General features: G+C 41.1%; 1 protein-coding gene across 10 annotated transcripts in view; it reads right to left on the minus strand.

Annotated features, from left to right (window-relative positions):
• Positions 1-780: 780 nt before the first annotated feature.
• LOC119977091 (probable ribonuclease ZC3H12C) overlaps positions 781-21,348 on the minus strand; it is a 160,196-nt gene continuing 139,628 nt past the window's right edge. For all 10 annotated transcript variants that reach the window (XM_038817685.1, XM_038817681.1, XM_038817684.1 and 7 more), the window contains 4 exons: positions 19,768-19,907; positions 8,480-8,714; positions 8,225-8,331; positions 781-6,220 (listed from right to left, as the gene is read on the minus strand). In XM_038817685.1, coding sequence (XP_038673613.1) covers positions 4,842-6,220; positions 8,225-8,331; positions 8,480-8,714; positions 19,768-19,907 — 1,861 coding nt within the window. In that variant the 3' untranslated portion in view covers positions 781-4,841. The remainder of the gene's footprint in view (positions 6,221-8,224; positions 8,332-8,479; positions 8,715-19,767; positions 19,908-21,348) is intronic.

A 21,348-nucleotide genomic window follows, 5' to 3' on the forward strand; every position in this document is an offset into this window, starting at 1 on the left:
ATATTGAATACATTAATTAATTAATTAATTAATTTTCCAACAATTATGGACAATGCACATCCAATTAGGCAATATTATGCTCAGTCCATAGCTGAGCTACAATGGGCATTTCTTTATTTCCCATAAACCTGCTTATAGTTTTCTAATGTTTCTTCAAACTATGTTCCTCTTTATGCCATGCTCAGAAGTTCACCCATTAAAATAAATGAAAATACTGTATAAACAGATATTTAAAACTGATGCAGTACAATTTACACAAAGCTTGATCAGGATATCACAATAACTTAGAACAGACAAAGGAGAGCTCAAGCCAAAGTTCTAACAGTGCCCATAAAATGACAATTGACATGCTTTTAACCCAATCCTACAAGATTAGGTCTGATGATAAATATTTAAAGATGCTTGAGGAGCAAGATTAATAAATATGTGAGCAATGGCGTACATCACATTTTTAAACATTACATAGAAAACCGCAATCATTTAGCAATAGTTAAACAATTAATATAAAATAAGGGTTTACAAATTTAGACTGATCTCATTTCATTTCATTATTGCATAAACCACCTTAAAACAATACAACCCTTTTAAAGTTACACTATCAACTTACTACAAAATTTGAGCTGAGGCTGATAAAAGATTTACATGACTATTTTAATCTAACATGTATTTTACATACATTGTGCTCTACCATGCCATTTAAAATGTATACACATATAATTATTAGACGTTATAAATATGCTTGTAAGATACCACCAGTGCAAGTGCCAAGGAAACTATCAATTTGTATTAGGAATTTTAATATGCACACCTCCCTCCCCTCCCGTAAAAAGTGTTGACACAGTGAGTCATTATAAAGTAACAAAGTGAACACGATGTTAGTTTTGGTAGATTTAGATACATTAATTGTCACATGAATTGTATCAATCGCCACAAGCATGCTTTCAGGTTTCATATGAATTTCGTACTTCTGTTTACAAGTAAGAAGAACAAAGATTTTAACAATTAGAGTTGGAAATTCTTATTATCTTTGAAACCCAATATCAAGCACTGATGGATAATATTTTTGAAATGCAAAATAAATGCTGACTAAAGATTAAAAATGTTATGAAATAACTAACCTCAATATTGCCTTGTATTAAAATATCTGGAGGTAATCATGAAAGTAGTTCTGATTTAGGAGGCTGGATATTCACACAAAATAGATCAAAACTATAATTTACCATGAGTATATCGATTACTGTAGCTTTAAATCTAAAGTATAATACTGGTTATGCATGAAAATAATATATTTTAGCAGTTTGTACCAAAAGCCATGTGCATTAATATCAACTGCATTTTTTGAAGTTCTTCACAACCCCAACATGCTTAATTCTAGAAAGCAGATATCACAAATGCTTGAAAATATTTTTTCATCTTTTACTATTGAAAAAAACAAGTCATTAAGTTGCAAAATATTGATTGCAAATAACTTAAATAAGTTAAATTGCAAATAACTTTGAACTTGTAGAACATAAATGATACAATTAAAGTACTGTTGCATCTGAAAATAATTAGATAAATTAACCCTTTGGTACCAGAAGATATGGCACCTGAGAGGGGGAAAAGAGGAGTTAATTATTCATGAATATTATTTTAAAATTCCAATATTGACCCAAACGTATGAAAACTATCAGTAAATTTTCAACAGGCTTACTAGATTTTATAGTACCAACACAAAGTGAGCTTTATAATGGTACTGTAGAATGTGTGCAATTCAAAAAACAACATTGTACTGTAAATGAAGAAGGAAACATTAACTATTACTATTATTGTATACAACAATTTGTTATGGATATGTGCTGAACATGGTTCAGAGTATCAGTTATGGCTATAAGCACAATGCCCTGTTAAAAAAGCATTCATACCCAAAGTCTACTTAGTGTGACACATAGTGTCACACAAGTAGTGAAAAGGTTATTCTATTAGGTGTGTTTGGACATGGTTTTAGGAACCATTTTACCATGTTCCTTGAAATTTGTTATTTTTTTTCCCTGCTTGATTTAGTTATGATATACGTATAGCACATGGAAATATTCATTACAATGTGCAACTTTCATTGGCTTTTTCTCAGGCTGCAAGATGGTATGTTTCTTGAAATCTTTACATTCTACCTTAGGAGGGATAAAAGAAAACATAGACATAGTCTAGTCCCGGTCAGCTATCCAATAATGGAATAGCATTGACAAGTCTAAAAAAGTATGGACTGAAATCTGGGGTTTGTAATTGTATGGCTTCAAGGAGTAAAGAAATTGATGGAAATTGGTGTAACGTAACAAGGTGTAACAATGCCGGTTAGCTTTTTAGAGTATGCTGACGATACAAGGTCAGAGGAGAATGTAAACTGTGAGGAAGACACGGAGGTTGCAAAAGTTGAGTGGGTAAGAGTGTGGCAGATGAAACATGCGGGGCTGTCTGAATTATCCATGTTGGAGAAAAATGGCAGGAAACTGCAAAATGTTGGAAAATCAGAGAAGCACCAGAAGAACGCAGAACAGGTAGCATCCGTGGAAAGAGAAATATGGTTAATGTTTCAAGTTTTCTGAGGTTTTTTTCTTCTTTTTTTTTTCAGACTTCCAACATTTGCAGTATTGCTTTTTTATTGGGAAATGATGGAATTCAGAGGGACCTGGATGTCCTTGCATACAAACAAGTAGTTAACAAGTAAGTATCGTAAGAAACTGGAAAAGCAAATTATATATTAGTCTTTGGAGTATAATAGTGAAGAAGACTTGTGAAATTGTATTGGGCTTGGGTGAGATAACACCTGGTGTACTGCAGTTTTCATCTCCTTGCCTTGGAGGGAGCACAACAAACGTTCACTGCTAACTCTTGGGATGAGGGGATTGTCCCATGAGGAGAGAATGATTGAATCACTGAAACATTTAAAATTCAGAAGGGACTTAACAGGATAGATACTAGGAGAATGTTCTCATTTGGCTGGAAACACTAAAACTAGGGGCCAGTCTCAAAGCGAGGGGTTGGCCATTTAGGATTGAGAGGAGACGCCATTTCTTCACTCAGTATAAACCTTTGGAACCCTCTACGCTAGAGAGCAGTGGATGGTATTACCATCGAGTATATTAAAGATAGATCGACTAATTTCTGATTACAGAAATAAAAAAATATGGGGATGGTGCAGCTGGATAAGATCAGCTGATTTTAATGAATGGTGGAGTAGGCTCATGGGATGAACGGCCTGCTGCTTTTAATTACATTTCACTTTCAAATGTGTGTACATATCATTAAATGAGCATCTATATCATAGTAGAACTTTGTTAGCTTTTCAATTTTATTTCCTTTTCAGTATTTGTGCTTACCATTCATTTTCTCAAATCAAGGCCATCCTATCACCTTCAGTTGAAATCATGGTTCAATTTATGGTTATTTTCCACAGTTTGCAACCATATCTTTAGCTATCAGGTAATCCATGTTTTGCAGAGGATAACACAATAGCAACTATACCAACATTGAAAATTCAGTTAACAATCCACCACAGGATGACATCCCACCTTGCAGCCAAGCCATGAAGAGAAGAGGCACATTACAAGTTCAGCTGGTAGATCGGTCAGTCAGTGCTAAAACTGGAAACTGTAACTACAGGATTACCCAGAACCAGTGGAAAGAAAAAATGAATTGTTTTTACTGTTGTATCCCAAAGTTATATATTATATGCATATTTTTCTTATAAAAGGCACTGATCATATCTCTTTACTAATTGGGCTTCTGCTTCTCCTTACAGAACTAAAGCATTTTGTTACGGAGGAGGCATTGGGTCCAAACTTGAATGTTTTCCAACTAATGAAAAGCAATAATACAGAAATTTTGCAAACTGATGCTTAATTTCAAGGATCTGGTAAAATGTTGCCCAAATGGTCCCTAATCACATTTACACAAGTTTGTGTATTTACAGTATTACTAAATATAAATTTAAAACTGTACTGTAGATTTTATTTTAAAGATACAATTTGTATCAACAACAACTGGTCATTTCTGGCCATTTAGGACTTGCTTAAAGTTGCAATGCACTCAACAGCTAAACAGAATGAATAGCTAAGAAGATTCCTTGTAGGATGAATATGACACTGAAGCTGGCAAAATCCATTAAAAATACCAGAAACAACTCATTGAAACTAAACAATCTGTTTGTTTCTACTTTTAAAAAAAATTGTGGCAAGATAAATCAGGCCTGTTCATAATACCACAGCCTGAGTGCATTATTAAAAATCAGTATACAATATATTTTAAAATCCTTAAACTAAATTAATTTAAAGGTTGTTTTTTTTATTGCAACCTCAAAACTTAGCACAGTACCAATATATCCTCAAATAATAACTGTTACTTCTGTTCATCTAAATAATGGCCATTAGGTAAAGTCAGCTGCATTTTGGAAGGGAAGGCTGAAATCTGTATTTACAAACCTTTACCACCAATACGTTCTCAAAATGCTAAAGGAAAAGTGCCATAAGCCACTAAATGTATTGTTTTGAGAAAAACCTCAGACTTCCTATTTATATCTTCAGGTTAAAGCTGCAATATATTATGGAGACAGTAGATCATATCGCCAGTATTAAAATTTTAAAAAGGTGCTTTAGCATATACATTTTATGTTTCCTATAGCAAACTGCAGCTTTAAATAACACAATTCTAAAAGTTATTGATAGAAACACACAAAAATATCCCTTTTGCAGAGGGGATTTCTTTACATTGTATACTCTTTCATCTCCTTATTTGAAGAATCTCAAATGCAAGCTACCTCAGCATTTGGGCTGAGAAATAAGAACACCAAGATGATGCATTTCAGTTCAATAACCCAGTTTTGACTTTTCTGCTAGAATAGCTGCAGCAAGTTGCTGGGCATCAATCATATGAGGATTCCTTTTCATCACCATCTGCACAAGGTCGGCAGGAAATATGTTGCACAGATTAATGAAGATCTTCTCACGGGCATCCTGTAATCTTTGTGGATTTGGAGGCTCAGGAGGTAGCCCACTCCATGGCATCCTCCAGGTTGGCTCCCTTTTTTCAGGTAGGCTTTGGAATGTAAACTGATCATAACATGGCTGAGTTGGATTGTTTGGTAATGAATATCCTTGTGCATAACCATAACTATCGATACCACAGCCAAGCCTGTTCCAATTGGCAATTGCTTCCTGACCTACATATGGTTTTCTTTGCCTCACCGGTAGGTTTTCATACAAACGCGAATCTGAAAAGCTTTCTATCCTTGTAGTTCCTAGAGCTCTTCCCATGTGCATGCTCTGTGGATGCTGGGCATTGTGAGGCACAGGGCGATATTCACTAGGACAACTAGAGCGAGCTCCAATTACTGGGTGCTGCAAATGTGATGCCATACAAGAGACTGAAGGTTTATGCAGTGCCTTTTGCTCTTCTTGACCATAACTTTGTACTCTTGTTAGAGTATCATGATAACCATGAAGATGGGGCTGATGCCGATTATGATACTGGTGACATTTAAGATTTTCCTCCAGCACTGTAACTGGAGAACTTAGGTAGGCTGATTCATTATAACCAATATATGAGTCACTGCTACCACAGCTGATACTACCTTCACTGCTACAATCAGAACCTACATGGTTTAGTCCGTATTCTTTATCTATTGCAAACTGGTCAGGGCTGTGTGTACCAGATGCACCAAGGTTATGATATGGATTCATCATGGAGTAATATCCTCCATCAACAGGAGAGTCACATTTTGGATGCTGGTTATAGGATTTGTGTGTTCCACGGCTATTATTCACCAGAATCGTAGAGTAATGTACTGGCACCCCTTGTTCTCGTGTCAAAAAGTGCATTCCAGAACTGGATACTGCACTACCTTGGACTTTTGCTGCTGAAGGATTTGATGAACCAATAAGTGATGGCACAGACCTAGCTTCCAATCTGGTTTTGTTGCTGAGTTTCTCTTCAACCTCGTTATAAAGAGGTGATTGTATACTTGGGTCAGACTGCCTTTTAGGCACTGTACATTTGACATCAAGCGTACCTTCAATTTTGATATTAGTTGGAACACTGTTGCTCTTCACCAGGGCTCCATCATTAGTGGTTTTCATTATTGAATTCTTTGCACTAGCACGGAGTTCATCAGCCACAGAACGTTGCGGTTGTGTACCTCGTTCTGGATGGTAATACTTACATTTGTGCCCATATGTGCACTTTTTTCCTGTTGAAAACACAGAAGTTTTAAATGAATACTGTTGAACAAATGTGCCACATAGTTATTCAAATCCAAATGTAAAAAAAATTAAACAATCATGTGACATCATGATGGTGAAGCATGTTATCTGACTGATAATAAGATTTTACCTCTTCAACAAGGCTTCAGTGCAATTTCTATTTTGTTTTATACATTTTCTGACAGCATTTATCAGGGAAGACCCTATTTATCAATGAAATCCATATCATCGATGTAGAAAGACATAAACACAAATAAGACATGTATCATTACTGGCAGCGGGGTTTCCTGTTCTACGCACCCCTCCACCGTCGGTGGGACCACAAGATCCCGCCAGCGAGAACGGCCGGAAAATTCCAGCCACTGGTTTTCAGCAAAAAACAAATAGGAGTGTTGAAATGGTTGATCACTTTTGGAAGAGTTGGGGTTGATGTTACCGGCGTTAGCATCCCTCAACAAAGGAGAAAATGTCTTTGGAGTTGCTGGCCTGGATTTTCATTCCTGATCACTGCACAGTGACCTTCCTGTGGGAAAAAAAGACTTGCCGCATCTCACTGCCACTGATATTCACAGGGGGAGAATTTGCTACACGGGAAATCTGAAAGGGAAACCCAAGCCTTTGGGGGAATGGTCTCCTTCAAAGGCACTCGAGTTTGATTCAGCGACCTGGCAATGGGATTTGGGGCCTGCTCACAGCCATCCACTTTAGCCTTTTATCCAAACAACCCCCAAGCTTTCCCATGACACTCACCCGGAGCTCACTCACCTGTGCCCTTGTGCACCGCCAGCAGCTGCCATTGCTCCTGGCGGGGCTGGCAGGCAATGGAGAGCTGCTGGCCTGTGATTGGCTGGCAGCTCTCTGCAGGACGTTGGGGAGATGGTGGCATACTGGTAATGTCACTGAGGTTATGGGCTCAAATCCCACCACAGCTGCTACTCGAATTTGAATTCAGTCGATAACAAGTCTGGAATGGAAAGCTAGTCTCTGTAATGGGAACCATGAAACTATCAATTGTCATACAAAACCCACCTGGTTCACTAATATTAGTTAGTGTAATCTGCCATCTTTACCTAGTTTGGCCTACATGTGACTGCAGATCCACAGCAATGTGGTTGACTCTCAAATGCCTTCTGAAATGGTTTAGAAAGCCACTCAGTTCAAAAGCAATGAGGGATGAGTAACAAATGTTGGCCCAGAGCAATTGCCACATCCCATGAAAGTGTTAAAAACTCCCCTGGGATCATAAATCCAGGGGAAGGCCCGCTGCTGGCCAGTTGACTCCTGATGGGCATTTAACCCCATGAGCCTTTTCCAACATAAGTGACATGGGGATCTTGCCTGCCCTCCATCTGGCGGGCAAGATCCTTATCACATGGCTTAAATTCCGCTCCATGTGTGGGATATACAAAAATCCAAACTCAGAGTTGGCTGCAATAATTTTCTGTCTTGTGTGATAACTGAAGTGTTATGAAAGCATGTACACATTCCATCCATATACTGTCTTCATGCTGATCTGAAGTACAAGACTGAACTGATATATATCCTGCGAATAGTGACAATGCTCACATAAAATGACTTACAATTTTCCTTTTTTAAAATAATTTTTTTTTTTTAAAGAATACCTCATTCTTTTTTTCCCCCCCAATTAAGGGACAATTTAGCGTGGCCAATACTCCTACCCTGCACATCTTTGGGTTGTGGAGGGCGAGACCCATGCAGACATGGGAAGAATGTATAAACTGCGCTCAGACTATGACCTGGGGCCGAGAACGAACCCGGGTACTCGGCGCCGTGAGATATCAGTGCTAACCACTGCGCCACCATGCTCACTTATAGTTTTCCTTGCAGCCAAGGCTCTTCACATCAAAGTGTACTTTTAGTTTCTTCAGAAGTGGTGTCATCACTCTAATTTGGAGATTGCTACTCCTATCTTGGTGAAGCTAAAATTCAAAAATAGCACCAACAGTTCTTATATTTGAAAATCATTTTACCATATGGACATGGCTGCTTCTTGTGTTCTGGTACAACAGGCCGCTTCCTCAGAAAGTTATCCAAACTAGGCCCATGGCGACCCAGGGGATCATCAGGTGGCATGAATCTGAAATTAAAGTATACGAGTATGATATACACAACAGAATCAAGTGATATTACATTATCACAAGGCACTCAGTAATGATTTGGATGACCACTAATATAATGGGTCTGATTGAATTTGCAGAACAGTATAGCAAAATCTGATTACTCACTTGTCATTAACAAAAGAATACATAAGTAATCTTTCATCTATGAATTTTTTCCATTCTGGCTTTTCATTCTGCAAATCCCTATAGTTATCATTTGACACAATGATGCCATCTGATTCATAAGCCAATTTCACTATGAAGCGATCATCATAACAAACCACTCTTCTCCCTTGCACACGTCGGGATGGTGTGAATACTAGGATTTTATCCTTTTCCAACTTGCGTAAGATTTCTTGATCTGTGAAAATAAAATTATTTCGCATTTAATAAATTGCTTTATCGCTATTTGGATTATTTAAATACAATTTTAGGCTTCAAGGCATAATTTATGGTTTTGACTTTTGGCTCATTTAGTTTCCCAGATTTAAAGTACAAGACTTTAACCAATATTCTTTCATGTCATTAAAATCACTTTGATGTCAGCCTATGAACCTGTTTTTCTTTATTGCCGCAAGGAGAAAAGGTATGCAGGTGCCCACACTCTGGATTATTTCAAAAAAGATCAGAGGTTTATCAACAGGAAGATGGAGAACTCAGCAAAGCTCTGCTGACGTCATTACATGTGACGTGAAGCTTACCAGCAGGGATTTATTCTTTGATACATAACACTCCTCTCCCTTCACTTAATTAGTGCAACAATAACGATAAACATTGATACAACAGATCCACTTGGGCATTATTTCTATACATACATACCATAAGATATAAGAGCAGAATTAGGCCATTTGACCCATCCAAGTTTGCTCTGCCATTCGATCTTTGCTGATGTTTCTCACCCACATTCTCCTGCCTTCCCGTAACCCCTGATCCCCTTATTAATCAAGAACCTATCTATCTCTGTCTTAAAGACACCCAGTCTTCACCACAGATCTTCCTGCAGCAAAGTGATCCACAGATTCATCCTCATCTCAGTTTTAAATGATTGTCCCTTCAGTCTGAGGCTGTGCCCTCGGGTTCTAATCTCTCCTACAAGTGGAAACACCTTCTCCACGTCCACTCTATTCAGGGCTCTCAGTATTTTGTAAGTTTCAATAAGATCATCCCTCATCCTTCTAAACTCCAAGTACAAAGCCAGAGTCCTCAACTGCTCATCATATGACAAGCCCTTCATTCCCGGGATCTTTCTTGTGAACCTCCTCTGGAATCTCTCCAAGGCCAGCACATCCTTCCTGAGATATGAGGGCCCAAAACTGCTCACAATATTCCAAATGGGGTCTGACCAGAGCCTTGTACAGCTTCAGCAGTACATCCCTACTCTTGTATTCTAGCCCTCTTGACATGAATGCTAACATTGCATTAGTCTTACTAACTGCCAACTGAACATAAAATTATATAAGACAGAGTCTGTGGTGGACGTCAATTCCTTTTTGGTAGAATTCTGCTTTCTGGAACTTGGCTACTCGAGATCTTGGAAATATCCTAATTTCCTTCAGTAAATGTCAATCGTGGGTAGTTACTCCAGTATCTGTCACTATAGATATTGGAAAGTCCTCAGAAACAGAATCTGAACTTGTCACTGTCTCCTGTATCTGTTCCGAAGTATCGCTCTTTAAATTTTCCAAGGGAAGAACTTAGAGAGGTTTTGGCTCATTCTCTTTGTAAAGCAAATTAGCTGATCAGCATTATGTCACCAAACTCTTGTCTTCATCTGTCTGTATGGATATGATATTAGACCAGTCTTTGCTAGGATCATAGTAGGTACCCATTTCTCGTTGGCGGTGTAGCTCCTAGCTAACACTCTCTCTCCCTGGCTGAATACTCGTTTTTGAGATTTTTGCTCCCTCCTAGCAATTTGTGCTTGTTGTTGTCATTTGACAATCTCTGAAGTATGAGGTGGAGTTAAAAAATCAAACGGTGTTTGTAAATTCATTGCCAGTGAACTTTGCATTGTAGTGTGTACAGTGTTCCTGTAAGACATTAGGAATTTCTGTACTCTTCTTGCCAATGTCCCCATGTCCTTTGATGCTTTGATAGAATGCTATAATGATTGCACAAAACATTCGGTCATTCCATTCGTTGCAGGATGATATGGAGCTGACTTGATATTGTATATACTGTTTCCCTTCAAGTAGTCCTCAAACTCCTTCGAAGGAAACTGCGTACCATTGTGACTAATAACCTGTTCTGGTGTTCCAAATCTTGCGAATATTATGTCCAGTTTCTCAATGATCAGTCATTGTTGACTTCATTGTCATTACTTCTGGCCATTTAGAGTATGTGTCCACAATCACTGAGAACATGTCCACAATCACTGAGAACATGTGACCTACTAGTGTACCAGCATAATTGATGTGTATTCTCTGCCAGGCTGAGTTGGCCATTCTCATAGATATAATGATTGTAATGGTGGAGTGTTCCTTAGTTTTGTAAAGATTGACATTGCCCTACTTTCTCTTCAATTTGACAATCTAACCCTGACCACCAAAGTAACTACATGCCAGTTTCTTCATGTTCACCACACCAGGATGCCCCTCATGCAGTTGGTCAAGGACTTTACTTTGTGAGTATGGAGGAATAATTATAGATTCCTCATCTCTATTCCGTACGGTCAATTTAAGTCTTCTTGTGATGTAGGGCTTGAGGTTTGAATTTTTCCTATGCACGTCTGACAGCATTCCTTTCTGGACAAAGTCCATCACTTTCCCCATCACTGTATCAGTTCTTATGTATCTTTGAACTCGTGAAGAAGTCACAGGCACATTACAGGTCACAGTGCGGCACGGTAGTACAGTGGTTAGCACTGCTGCCTCACAGCACCAGGGACCTGGGTTCAATTCCAGCCTTGGGGATTGACTGTGTGGAGTTGGCACTTCCGTCTCGTGTCTGCATGGGTTCCCTCTGGGTGCTCTGGTTTCCTCTCAGTCCAAAGAGGTGCATGTTAGGTGGATTGGCCATGCTAAATTGCCCCTTAGTGTACAAAAGGTTAGGTGGGGTTACTGGGATAGGATGGGGGCATGGGCTAGTGTGGGCAGCACGGTGGTTAGCATAAATGCTTCACAGCTCCAGGGTCCCAGGTTCGGTTCCCGGCTGGGTCACTGTCTGTGCGGAGTCTGCACGTCCTCCCCGTGTGTGCGTGGGTTTCCTCCGGGTGCTCTGGTTTCCTCCCACAGTCCAAAGATGTGCGGGTTAGGTGGATTGGCCATGCTAAATTGCCTGTAGTGTCCTAAAAGTAAGGTTGGGGGGGGTTGTTGGGTTACGGGTATAGGGTGGATACGTGGGTTTGAGTAGGGTGATCATTGTTCGGCACAACATCGAGGGCCGAAGGGCCTGTTCTGTGCTGTACTGTTCTATGTTCTAAACTTGATAGACCAAATGGCTTCCTTCTGCACTGTAGGGATTCTAGGATTGTCCACGAGCACAAAATGTTCTTTAGGTTCATGCTTGACTTGTAATGGCAATCATGACGAAGCATCAACATTTGCATGCTGCTCTGACTTGCAATATTGAATGGTGTGTGCCGGCAATATTAATGCTACCTTTGTAATCTACTGGCTTCAAAAGAAGGTTTACCTTTGTACAACCCAAAGATTGTGGTCAAGGGTCAATGAGCCATCAAAAGAATGACGCACATAAAGGCAAGGTGGAACCTTCAGAAGTCTGGGAGATATTTATAGTTCAGCGTAGCGAGGAGTCTGGAGTTTTGAGAAACCCAGGGCAATGCAACTTAGTGAAGCTAGTGATCTAGGAACAATTTGGAAGTGATTTGGTGATGGGAGTGCAACTATGTGAAACCTGTGGAATGCAGTCTTCAGAGAAGAGGCTGAACCATCAGCAGGTGAACCATCACTGGGCCAATTAGAGTTGGAGAGGCTCCTGAGGGAATTCAGAGGCTGAATCTTTGAAAGTAAGAGGTTGAAATCCCTCGTGAGGGAGACAGTTTTAATGAGAATTTGTGACTCAGTGGTCACTGATATCTGCGCGGGTTGCTGAGGAAACTATTTTTTAAAAAATGTTTTCAATATAAATTTTGAGTCCCCAATTATTTATTTTCCAATTAAGGGGCAATTTAGCTTGGCCAATCCACCTAACCTGCGCATCTTTGGACTGTGGGAGTGAAATCCATGCAGAGAGAATGTGCAAAATTCACACGGACAGTGACCCGGGTCCGGAATCGAACTTGCGTCCTTAGTGCCGTAGGCAGCGGTGCTAACCACTGCTCCACCATACCGCCTATTGCTGAGAAATATATGGGATCTGTTTTGGTCGCATCTGTCATTTAACATGCACCGTGGTGTGTTCAACCACAGTTTGCTCATTCATTCCTATTTATCTCATGTTAATGCTGAATGTTGGAATACAAGATAGATATTATAAATTGTTTTACTTTTGTTACTTTGTGTAGTAAAGTTTATTTTGTTCGTTCAAAACCATGGAATCTCGTGATTTCATTCTCCTTGTGAGTAACTGAGATTTTAAAATTGGTGCCTAAATGGATCCCATCAATACAAAGAAAAACTTGCATTTATATAGTGTTTTTCATGACCACTGAACCTCTCAAAAGCACTTTACAGTCAATGATGTATTTTCTGAGTATGAATGTAGAAAAAGTGGCAGCAAATTTGTACACCTCAAGCTCCCACAAATAGAATTTGTTTTGTGGTGCCGATTTTTTAGGGATAAATATTGGCAGGACACCAAGTATAACTACCCTGCTCATCTTCAAAATCATGGGTTCTTTCACATCCATCTGAGCAGGCAGATGGAACCCGTGTTTGAAGTTTCATCCAAAAGCTAGTGCAGGAATTCTGCCCTGAACAGTGACATGAACCTGGAACTTTATGAATCAAAGATGAGAGCTACCAACGGAGCCATGGTTGACATCAAGTCAGATTAATGGATTTTATGAGACTATGGGGATATTTGGGAAGGTGGAGTTGTAAAAATCAGCATATTCCTGCTCTCAAATCCTAGCTTCTTAAAGAAAAGATTTATAGACTGGATTTCATTTTGTACAGGAAATGCTGGAAAACTCAGTAAGTCTGGTTTCATTTGTGGTGAGAAACAGTTGTCCAACATGGCTCTTCTTCACAACTCTGGGTGCAGGTTGTTCGGATTAACAATGGTAGTTTTAGGGGATTTATATTTGTATTAGTAAACATTAGAAATAAGGTATAGTTTTAAGTGTGCTTAGTTTTTGTGCCTGGAAGGGTAAAACGTAGATTGGATTCCTGCTGGACAAAGTGTTTGTATGTGTGCGAATTGGTTAAGTTCCAACTATGATTCTTTTGTGCTTAGAGGGGGCTACAGAGTGAAGAATAAATAAAAGGCATAGTATGTGGGTGTTGCTTAGTAACTGAGACCTTGCAAGGTAGAGAAGCTTTTAAGTTTTAGTTTTAGCCAGTTGAAGTCAGGACACTGGGGAGTTAACATCTCAACTCTGCCATGAGAAGCTGGGGAAGACAAGGGTGTTGTAAAGATGCAAGCTTCCGAAGAAATAAGATGCAATCCAGATAACCAGGAACAGAAAGAATGTCTTAAAATGACTGAAGTTAAGTGAACAGAGATGAAGGTATGGTTCAGAACAATTCAAGGAAGAGTAAACAAGTGTTCGGAGTTAACCAGATTTAAAGTAGGACATCAAATTTCAGAAGTAGATGAAATGTGTCATTTTAACACAGTCTGGGAATCAAGAGTTAAAGCAATTGTCTTACTGCTGTGCAAATTGATCACAAATTCTTAAAGGGGTTGGTGTAAAATCCTGGACTGAATTCCCTGTTAAAAGTAGAGCAGAAGCTGAGTTTAAAAGTGTCAATCGGAAAGCTTGGTATGGATTTTGGAACGCAAACCACTAAGGGCAAGCATATTTATGGAAGATGATTTAAAAATGTGTATTTTGGGAGTGAGTTTGGAAACTCTCTCATGACAATCATCGTGGAGATTCTGACGAGACATCGACAAACCTTCACTTGGGGTTCAGAGTGGAGAATTAATTTGCCTACAGTCAACTGGCATGCTGAAAAGGGATTTAGAAACCATTGTAGATTAAGATTAATTTTTAATCTGTGTTAATCCGTAAACCGGTGTGTAACTGGGAATAAAGGTATATTGTATCAATCAAATTTTTCTCCTGTTTAATAAATGTTTTTTCTTAAAAACTAATTAGCAGTCCTGTGACTTCTGTTCCTCCACATTTTACAGAAAAAAATATAAATTTATGGTCTTTTGAGCCAGGGTTCCATTCTGGGATCCAGATAAAACAACTGGGATTGTAATAAGGTGAATTTACAGTGCCTGAATGTAAGGAATTGCTCTGAATTACACAACAGCCTGACATGACAACAGGATGGGCATATCTATTTTTTAGGAGCAAGGGCAACTTATAGTTGAGTGCTGTGAAGTTGAAAAGAGTAGAGTCCTGACGTAGATCAGACTGGCATGTAAATAGGAAGACTTAGCACACGGTTCAGAAGGAAGTATCAAAAAGTTGCAACGGCACTTCCGGTGGCAGCCATGCAGTGAGTAATCACTCATTTGGTGGCTCCCGATCGAGGTGGATTTTTCTTCGCCACCTGAAGTGTGTGGTGTTGGAGAGTAAAAGGTGTATAAATGGCCAGAAAATACAGTACTCCTCTGGTGGGGCTGGTGTATGGCTCATCGGACGAGGAGTGCCACAAGGAAGAGGGAGCAGTTGGAGCAGGAAAGTTTTCGTGGTGCGACACAGGTGAAGATGGCAGAGGGCAAGGGGGCAGCGCTGCCCTCCAGTGGTCGACAGAGCAGCTGGTGGAATTCCTAAATGGCAAATTCCAGCAGCAGAGGAAAGAGGCCTTAGAGGATTTGGCCAAGGTGGTGGAGCCGCTTTAGGGCGGCGATCGAGCATGTGGAGCAGAGGCACGAGGCTCAGGGTCTGGCGAAGGTGGAGGACTTTGTGGTGGAGCATGAGGATCGGCTGACCTCGCTGGTGGTGGAGATGGGGACTGTATGAGCAGTTAGAAAAGGCTGAGAGAGAAGCTTGAAGGGAGCAGAATTTAAGGTACAGAGGCCGCCAAGTTTGTGGAGAGCATGTCGGAGACGCTGATGAGGGAGAGGGCTTTGACCAGCCCCTCAAGGTGGATCGAAGGAGCCACCGAGGGTGATGGTAGTGAATCTGCATCGGTTTCTCGATTAAAAAGAAGATCTTGAGGTGGGCTAAGCAGACCAAGCAGTGCACAAGAAGTGAGCTGCGGATTTACCAAGACCTGGACCAAAAGGAGGGTCAGGTATAATCGGATAATGGCCGGCCTCTACAAGATGGGAAAAACCAGGCTGTACCCTTCCTTTCTTGTGGGTGACGCATCAAAAACAAGAATTTTATGCTGACTCGCCGGAGGAGGCGATGGACTTTATGCAAGACCATGGACTGGGAGGAATGAGAGGACATTGAACATTGGAAAGTAGGTTTGTGTAAATTGTGGGGCATAGAGGGTGGGTGGATTTTGGCAGGTCACAACAGGGGGGAGCAGAGATGCTGAGTATGCCAGGGGGTTCATGAATCGCACATTGGGGGGGGGGGGGCTGTGTGTGGCATGGAGGTTTGGAAGGCCCACGGCGATGGAGTTCTTGTATTTCTCACATGTGCACCGGGTGTACTCCTGGATCGGTTTCTTTGTAATGGATAAGGCGCTGCTGGCGGGGTGGCTCACTCAGAGTCCTCGCGGATTATGGCCTCTGACTGGCGGGTAGCACAGGGTGAGGCCCAACGGCTGCAGTGCAGATTGGAGGTGGGGCTGTTGGCGGATGAGGGGGTGTGAGAGCGGTAAGGGCCGCCAATCGGGGTTATGTGGAGTTGAATGATATGGGGGAGGTCAGGGTCGCCGTGCTGTGGAAGGCACAAGGCGGTAGTTAGGGGTGAATTTACTTCTCTGCGGGCACACAGGGTGGAGCGAGAGGGCAAGGCTGGTGGAGGAAATTCTGAGGGTGGATTGGAGGAACCTGGTGCTGCCAGAGGAGGGGTTGTTGAAGGAAGCAGAGGCTCCAGATGGAGTTTCTGTTAGTATTTACAGGTGGGGCAGCTGTGGAGGGGCAGTGTACAAGCACTGGGAAAAGGTATGGAGGATGCTGGCCCACCAGTTGAGGATGTAGGCAGCGGCGAGAGAGGTCGGTAGGGTGAGGGACAAGAGGGGCAAGATGCTGACGGACCCAGAGTGAATAGGGATTGAACATGGAGAAGAGTGAAGTGTTCTTGGTTAATGCTAGAGGACGAAAGTGGTTAGGGGAGTTGCCGTTCTGAGTAATGGGGGAAAGTTTTCTGTATCTTGGAATCCAAGTAATGCGGAGCTGGGTCCAATTAAACAAATTGAACTTGGCACGACTGGTGGAAGGAATGAAGGCAGATTTCAAGAGGTGGGATGTGTTGCCGCTGTCACTGGCTGGGCGCGTGCAGGTGGTGAAAATGACTGTGCTGCCCAGTTCGTGTTCCAGAAACATCCCATCTTTGTTTCCAAGTCCTTTTCAGGAAGGTGAATGGAATAGTATTGGGGTTTGTGGTGGTGGGGAAGCGGGTGGGAGCTGGCTTTGCTGAATTTGGGGGCTGGCGTTACTGAATTTGATAAATTATTATTGGGCGGCAAACTCAGTGGGCCCAGTGGTGGTTTCGGCATTGCGGGTGTGCAGCCTGTACAGGCTGCATTTCGGGTTGTCGTTGTATGCGTCGATATGCGATAACCATAGGCTTCGACCAGCGAGGTTGGATGCGAGTTCCGGAGTTGGCAGCAGATGGGGATAGAGTACCTTAGGGACTTGTTCATAGGGGGCAAGTTTGCAGGGCAGGAGGATTTGGAGGAAATGTACAAGTTGCCCAAAGGGAATGGTTTTAGGTTCCTGCAGGTGAAAGATTTTGTGAGGAAAGAGGTGCCAGGACTGTGGACAAATTGTTGTCGGAGGATGATATTGGGAGGGGAGGGTGTTGGATATCTACAGGGAACTGATAGAGAGGAGATTAAGTGCAAATGGGAGGAGAGGTTGAGAGGGGAGGTGTGGATCGGGACATGGGAAGATGCCTGGAGGAGGGTTAATGCATCCTTATCATCTGCGAGGTCAAGCCTCATCCAATTTAAGTGGTGCATCGAGCCCGCAAGACAGTTGTGAGAATGAGCCGGTTCTTTGCAGGGGTGGAGGATAGATATGGGCAGTGTGCGGGGGGACCCGCGAATCACCTCTACATATTTTGGCCGTGTCCAAAGCTGAGGGGGTTCTCAGATGTTAAGTCCGAGATTCTGGGTGTGGGATGGCCCCAAGCCCGGAGGCGGCGATATTCGGGTTGTCGGAGATCCGGGAGTCCAGGTGGGGAAGAGGCCGATATATTGGCCTCTGCCTCCCTGATAGCCCGGAGACGGATTTTGTTGTATTGGTGGGACTCAGAGCTGCCGAAGGGAGGGGGGGTTATGGGTGAGTGATTTAGCATAAGTCCTACGGTTGGAGCATGGGGGGGGGGGGGGGATTTGGGGGTAAAAGTAGCAAGGTGGGGTGTTGGTATCGAGAGAGGTTGGAGATCTGTGGTTTTTGTTTGTCTTGATGTGTTGGCCTTCTGATATTTTCATGTATATATGTAAAAAGCTTTGAATAAAAATATAGATTTTTTAAGTTGCAATGGCAATTAGAAAAAGTACTAAACCAATAGATTTAATGCATAAAGAAAATAAGTTAACTATCTTCACAAAAGGTTGCTCTGGGAGATGATCTGTAGTTGGGGACCAAGTGCAATGTGTCCAAGTTTGCAGACAACACTAAGATGAGTGGTAAAGAAAAAAGTGCAGAGGATACTGGAAGTCTGCAGAGGGATTTGGATAGTTTAAGTAAATGGGCTAGGGTCTGGCACATGGAATACAATGTTGACAAATGTGAGGTGATCCATTTTGGTAGGACTAACAGCAATGATAAAATATTAAAATATGCTGTTGTGCAGAGGGACCTGGGTGTCCTAGTGCACGAGTTGCAAAGAGTTGATTTACAGGTGATTAAGGCGGCAAATGGAGTTTTGTCCGTCATTGTTAGAGGAATGGAGTTTAAGACTAGGGAGGTTATACTGCGACTGTATAAGGTGTTAGTGAGGCCACACCTAGAGTATTGTGTTCAGTTTTGATCTCCTTACCTGAGAAAGGACATACTGGCACTGGAGGGTGTGCAGAGGAGATTCACTAGGTTAATCCCAGAGTTGAGGGGGTTGGATTATGGGGAGAGGTTGAGTAGACTGCAACTGTACAAGTTGACATTTAGAAGGATGCTGGGGGGGGGGTCTTATAGAAACATATAAAATTATGAAGGGTATAGATAGGGGTGGTGAAAGCAGAACTAGGGGGCATAGCCTCAAAATAAGGGGAAGTAGATTTAGGACTGAGTTTATGAGGAACTTCTTCATCAAAAGGTTGCGAATCTATGGAATTCCCTGCCCAGTGAAGCAGTTGAGGCTCCTTCCTTAAATGTTTTCAAGTTAAAGATAGATAGTTTTTTGAAGAATAAAGGGTTATGGTGTTCGGGCAGGAAAGTGGAGCTGAGTCCACAAAAGCTCTCACTGAATGGCAGAGCAGGCTCGAGGGGCCAGATGGCCTACTCCTGCTCCTAGTTCTTATGTTTGCACTGTCCTTGAGCTTCAAGATATGGATACAATCTGAGACTATACTGAACTTTGCACTCAAGTTAAACCTTGACTTTGGATTTTTTAAAAATAAGATCCACTCTCATCATTTACATCACCTGAAGTACTGTACGTTCTTCTGTTCTTATTCCTCAACAGGTGGAAAAGACTAGAATTCAAGAACCTCGATACCTTTCTCAAACATACTGAAGTGCTAATTAAACACATTAAACATCACTAAGTAACACAAAGTATATGAACCTAGAGTTGCTGATTCAGAAGATGTTATGAAAAACAATTATTAGCCAAACTAACCCAACTTACACCAGAATAGAAGCTGTACTTTATGGGTAGAATTGTTATAGATGAAGCTGCCTCGTCTACCAACAGCACCTTTAAGCAAACTATTTTGTAATCTTCTGGAAAGCTGCTTGTATCAGCAGTATTATTTATCCTGTGTGATATTCACAATTCATTTAACAGGCCGAATACATTATCCTTTATAGAAAGATAATGTGTTTATTACAGAATAAAGCTATTAATCTAATTATTTTTTCAAGGTTCTGTTTCACCACAATACAACACTAATAATGTTCACCCAAAGAATTTGAGAATTATTTAAACTTCAAGTCTTGAATAAATGAATAATTGGGAGTCTATGGCAGTCCATCAATAGCAACAATACTGGCAATATTTATTTTATTCACCAATTGAAACCAACTGAATAAGTGCTACAGGTCACCTGTGATGAGGGCATCAGGCCTTGATTGTTCCTTCCTCCAGGCAGGCACAAACACAGTAATATCTTTATGGCTTCTTTCCAAAAACCAGTCCACTGCTAACTTTATCCCTCGACAGGAGAACACTTCCTTATTGCCATGACTGCAAGAAATAAAAATTGATTTGAAACCAATATATTCAATATTATTTTTTCTACTTACCCCTATTTGTTGATCGTTAGTGTTAATACCAGAAAAAAAAATCAATTGTTAAAATATTAGTTAAAAAGCACCATTGTATACTCAAATTTGAAAAATAAATAAAGCATATACAGGTAAAGCAACAGCTTTCATTTGTGGAACTCCAATTTAAGATACTAAGACAGACATAAACAAATGGTGAAAAGTTGATTGCTCAGGACAAAAGTGAAAAAGAAAATTATTGCAGTATAGAAGGTTGCTATTGGATTACACCTGTGCAAGTGTTTGTTCGTCGAATCATAGAATTTACAGTGCAGGAGGCCATTCAGCCCATCGAGTCTGCACTGGCCCTTGGAAAGAGCACCTCACTTAAGCCCAAGCCATCCCCGCAACCCCACCCAACCTTTTTGGACACTAAGGGCAATTTAGCATGGCCAATCCACCTAACCTGCACATCTTTGGACTGTGGGAGGAAACTGGAGCACCCGGAGGAAACCCACGCACACGCGGGGAGAATGTGCAGACTCCACACAGACAGCGACCCAAGCCAGGAATCGAACCTGGGACCCTGGAGCTGTGAAGCAACTGTGCTAACCACTGTTTTACCGTGCCGCCCACGAATCAACTAACCAAATCCAATTTCTCTACTTTTCATTCTTATCTCTCCATTATCTTCATCCGTCTCAGTAGCCATTGCAAAGCATGTGCTAATAACCCCCCAAAAATGCTAGCATTGCCCATGTTCCTAGCGATAATTCAGTCCACATCCCTAGTTATTGATGCAACAAATTGCCAACAATCATTCATTATTTTCCTCAAGACTTTTCAGACTCTTTGCTGCTCAATCTTTCAGTTCTAGCGGGAAAATACCCAATTTCTTTGAATATTTGTTGAACATAAAGGCAGTACCATAGCTTAATAAGGTTCTAAGAGTTGGGTGAATTCTAGGTTTAAATAAGTGTTATAGAATATAAAGGTTAATAGGCAACGATAACCTATTATACTTCACATGATTCACTAGGATGCTGTCTGCAATGAAGCAAAAATATGAAAATCTCAAAAGAATAATGCAGATTGTGGGCCAATATGGTAAAAGCACTAAAAAGTATGAAAGGATAGGTCAGGATTGATAGAGGACAATTTAGTAATTCATGGAGGTTTAGAACAGAGCAACGGAAATTTATTTATACAAAACTGTAAGGCTGTGGAATTCACTTCTTTTAAAAATAAATTTAGTGTACCAAATTCATTTTTTTCCAATTAAGGGGCAATTTAGCGTGTTCAATCTACCTACATTGCACATCTTTGGGTTGTGGGTGCGAAACCCACGCAAACATGGGGAGAATGTGCAAACTCCACACAGACAGTGACCCAGAGCCGGGATGAAACCTGGGACCTCAGCG

Source organism: Scyliorhinus canicula, chromosome 14, assembly GCF_902713615.1.
Source record: "Scyliorhinus canicula chromosome 14, sScyCan1.1, whole genome shotgun sequence".
Lineage (NCBI taxonomy): Eukaryota > Metazoa > Chordata > Chondrichthyes > Carcharhiniformes > Scyliorhinidae > Scyliorhinus > Scyliorhinus canicula.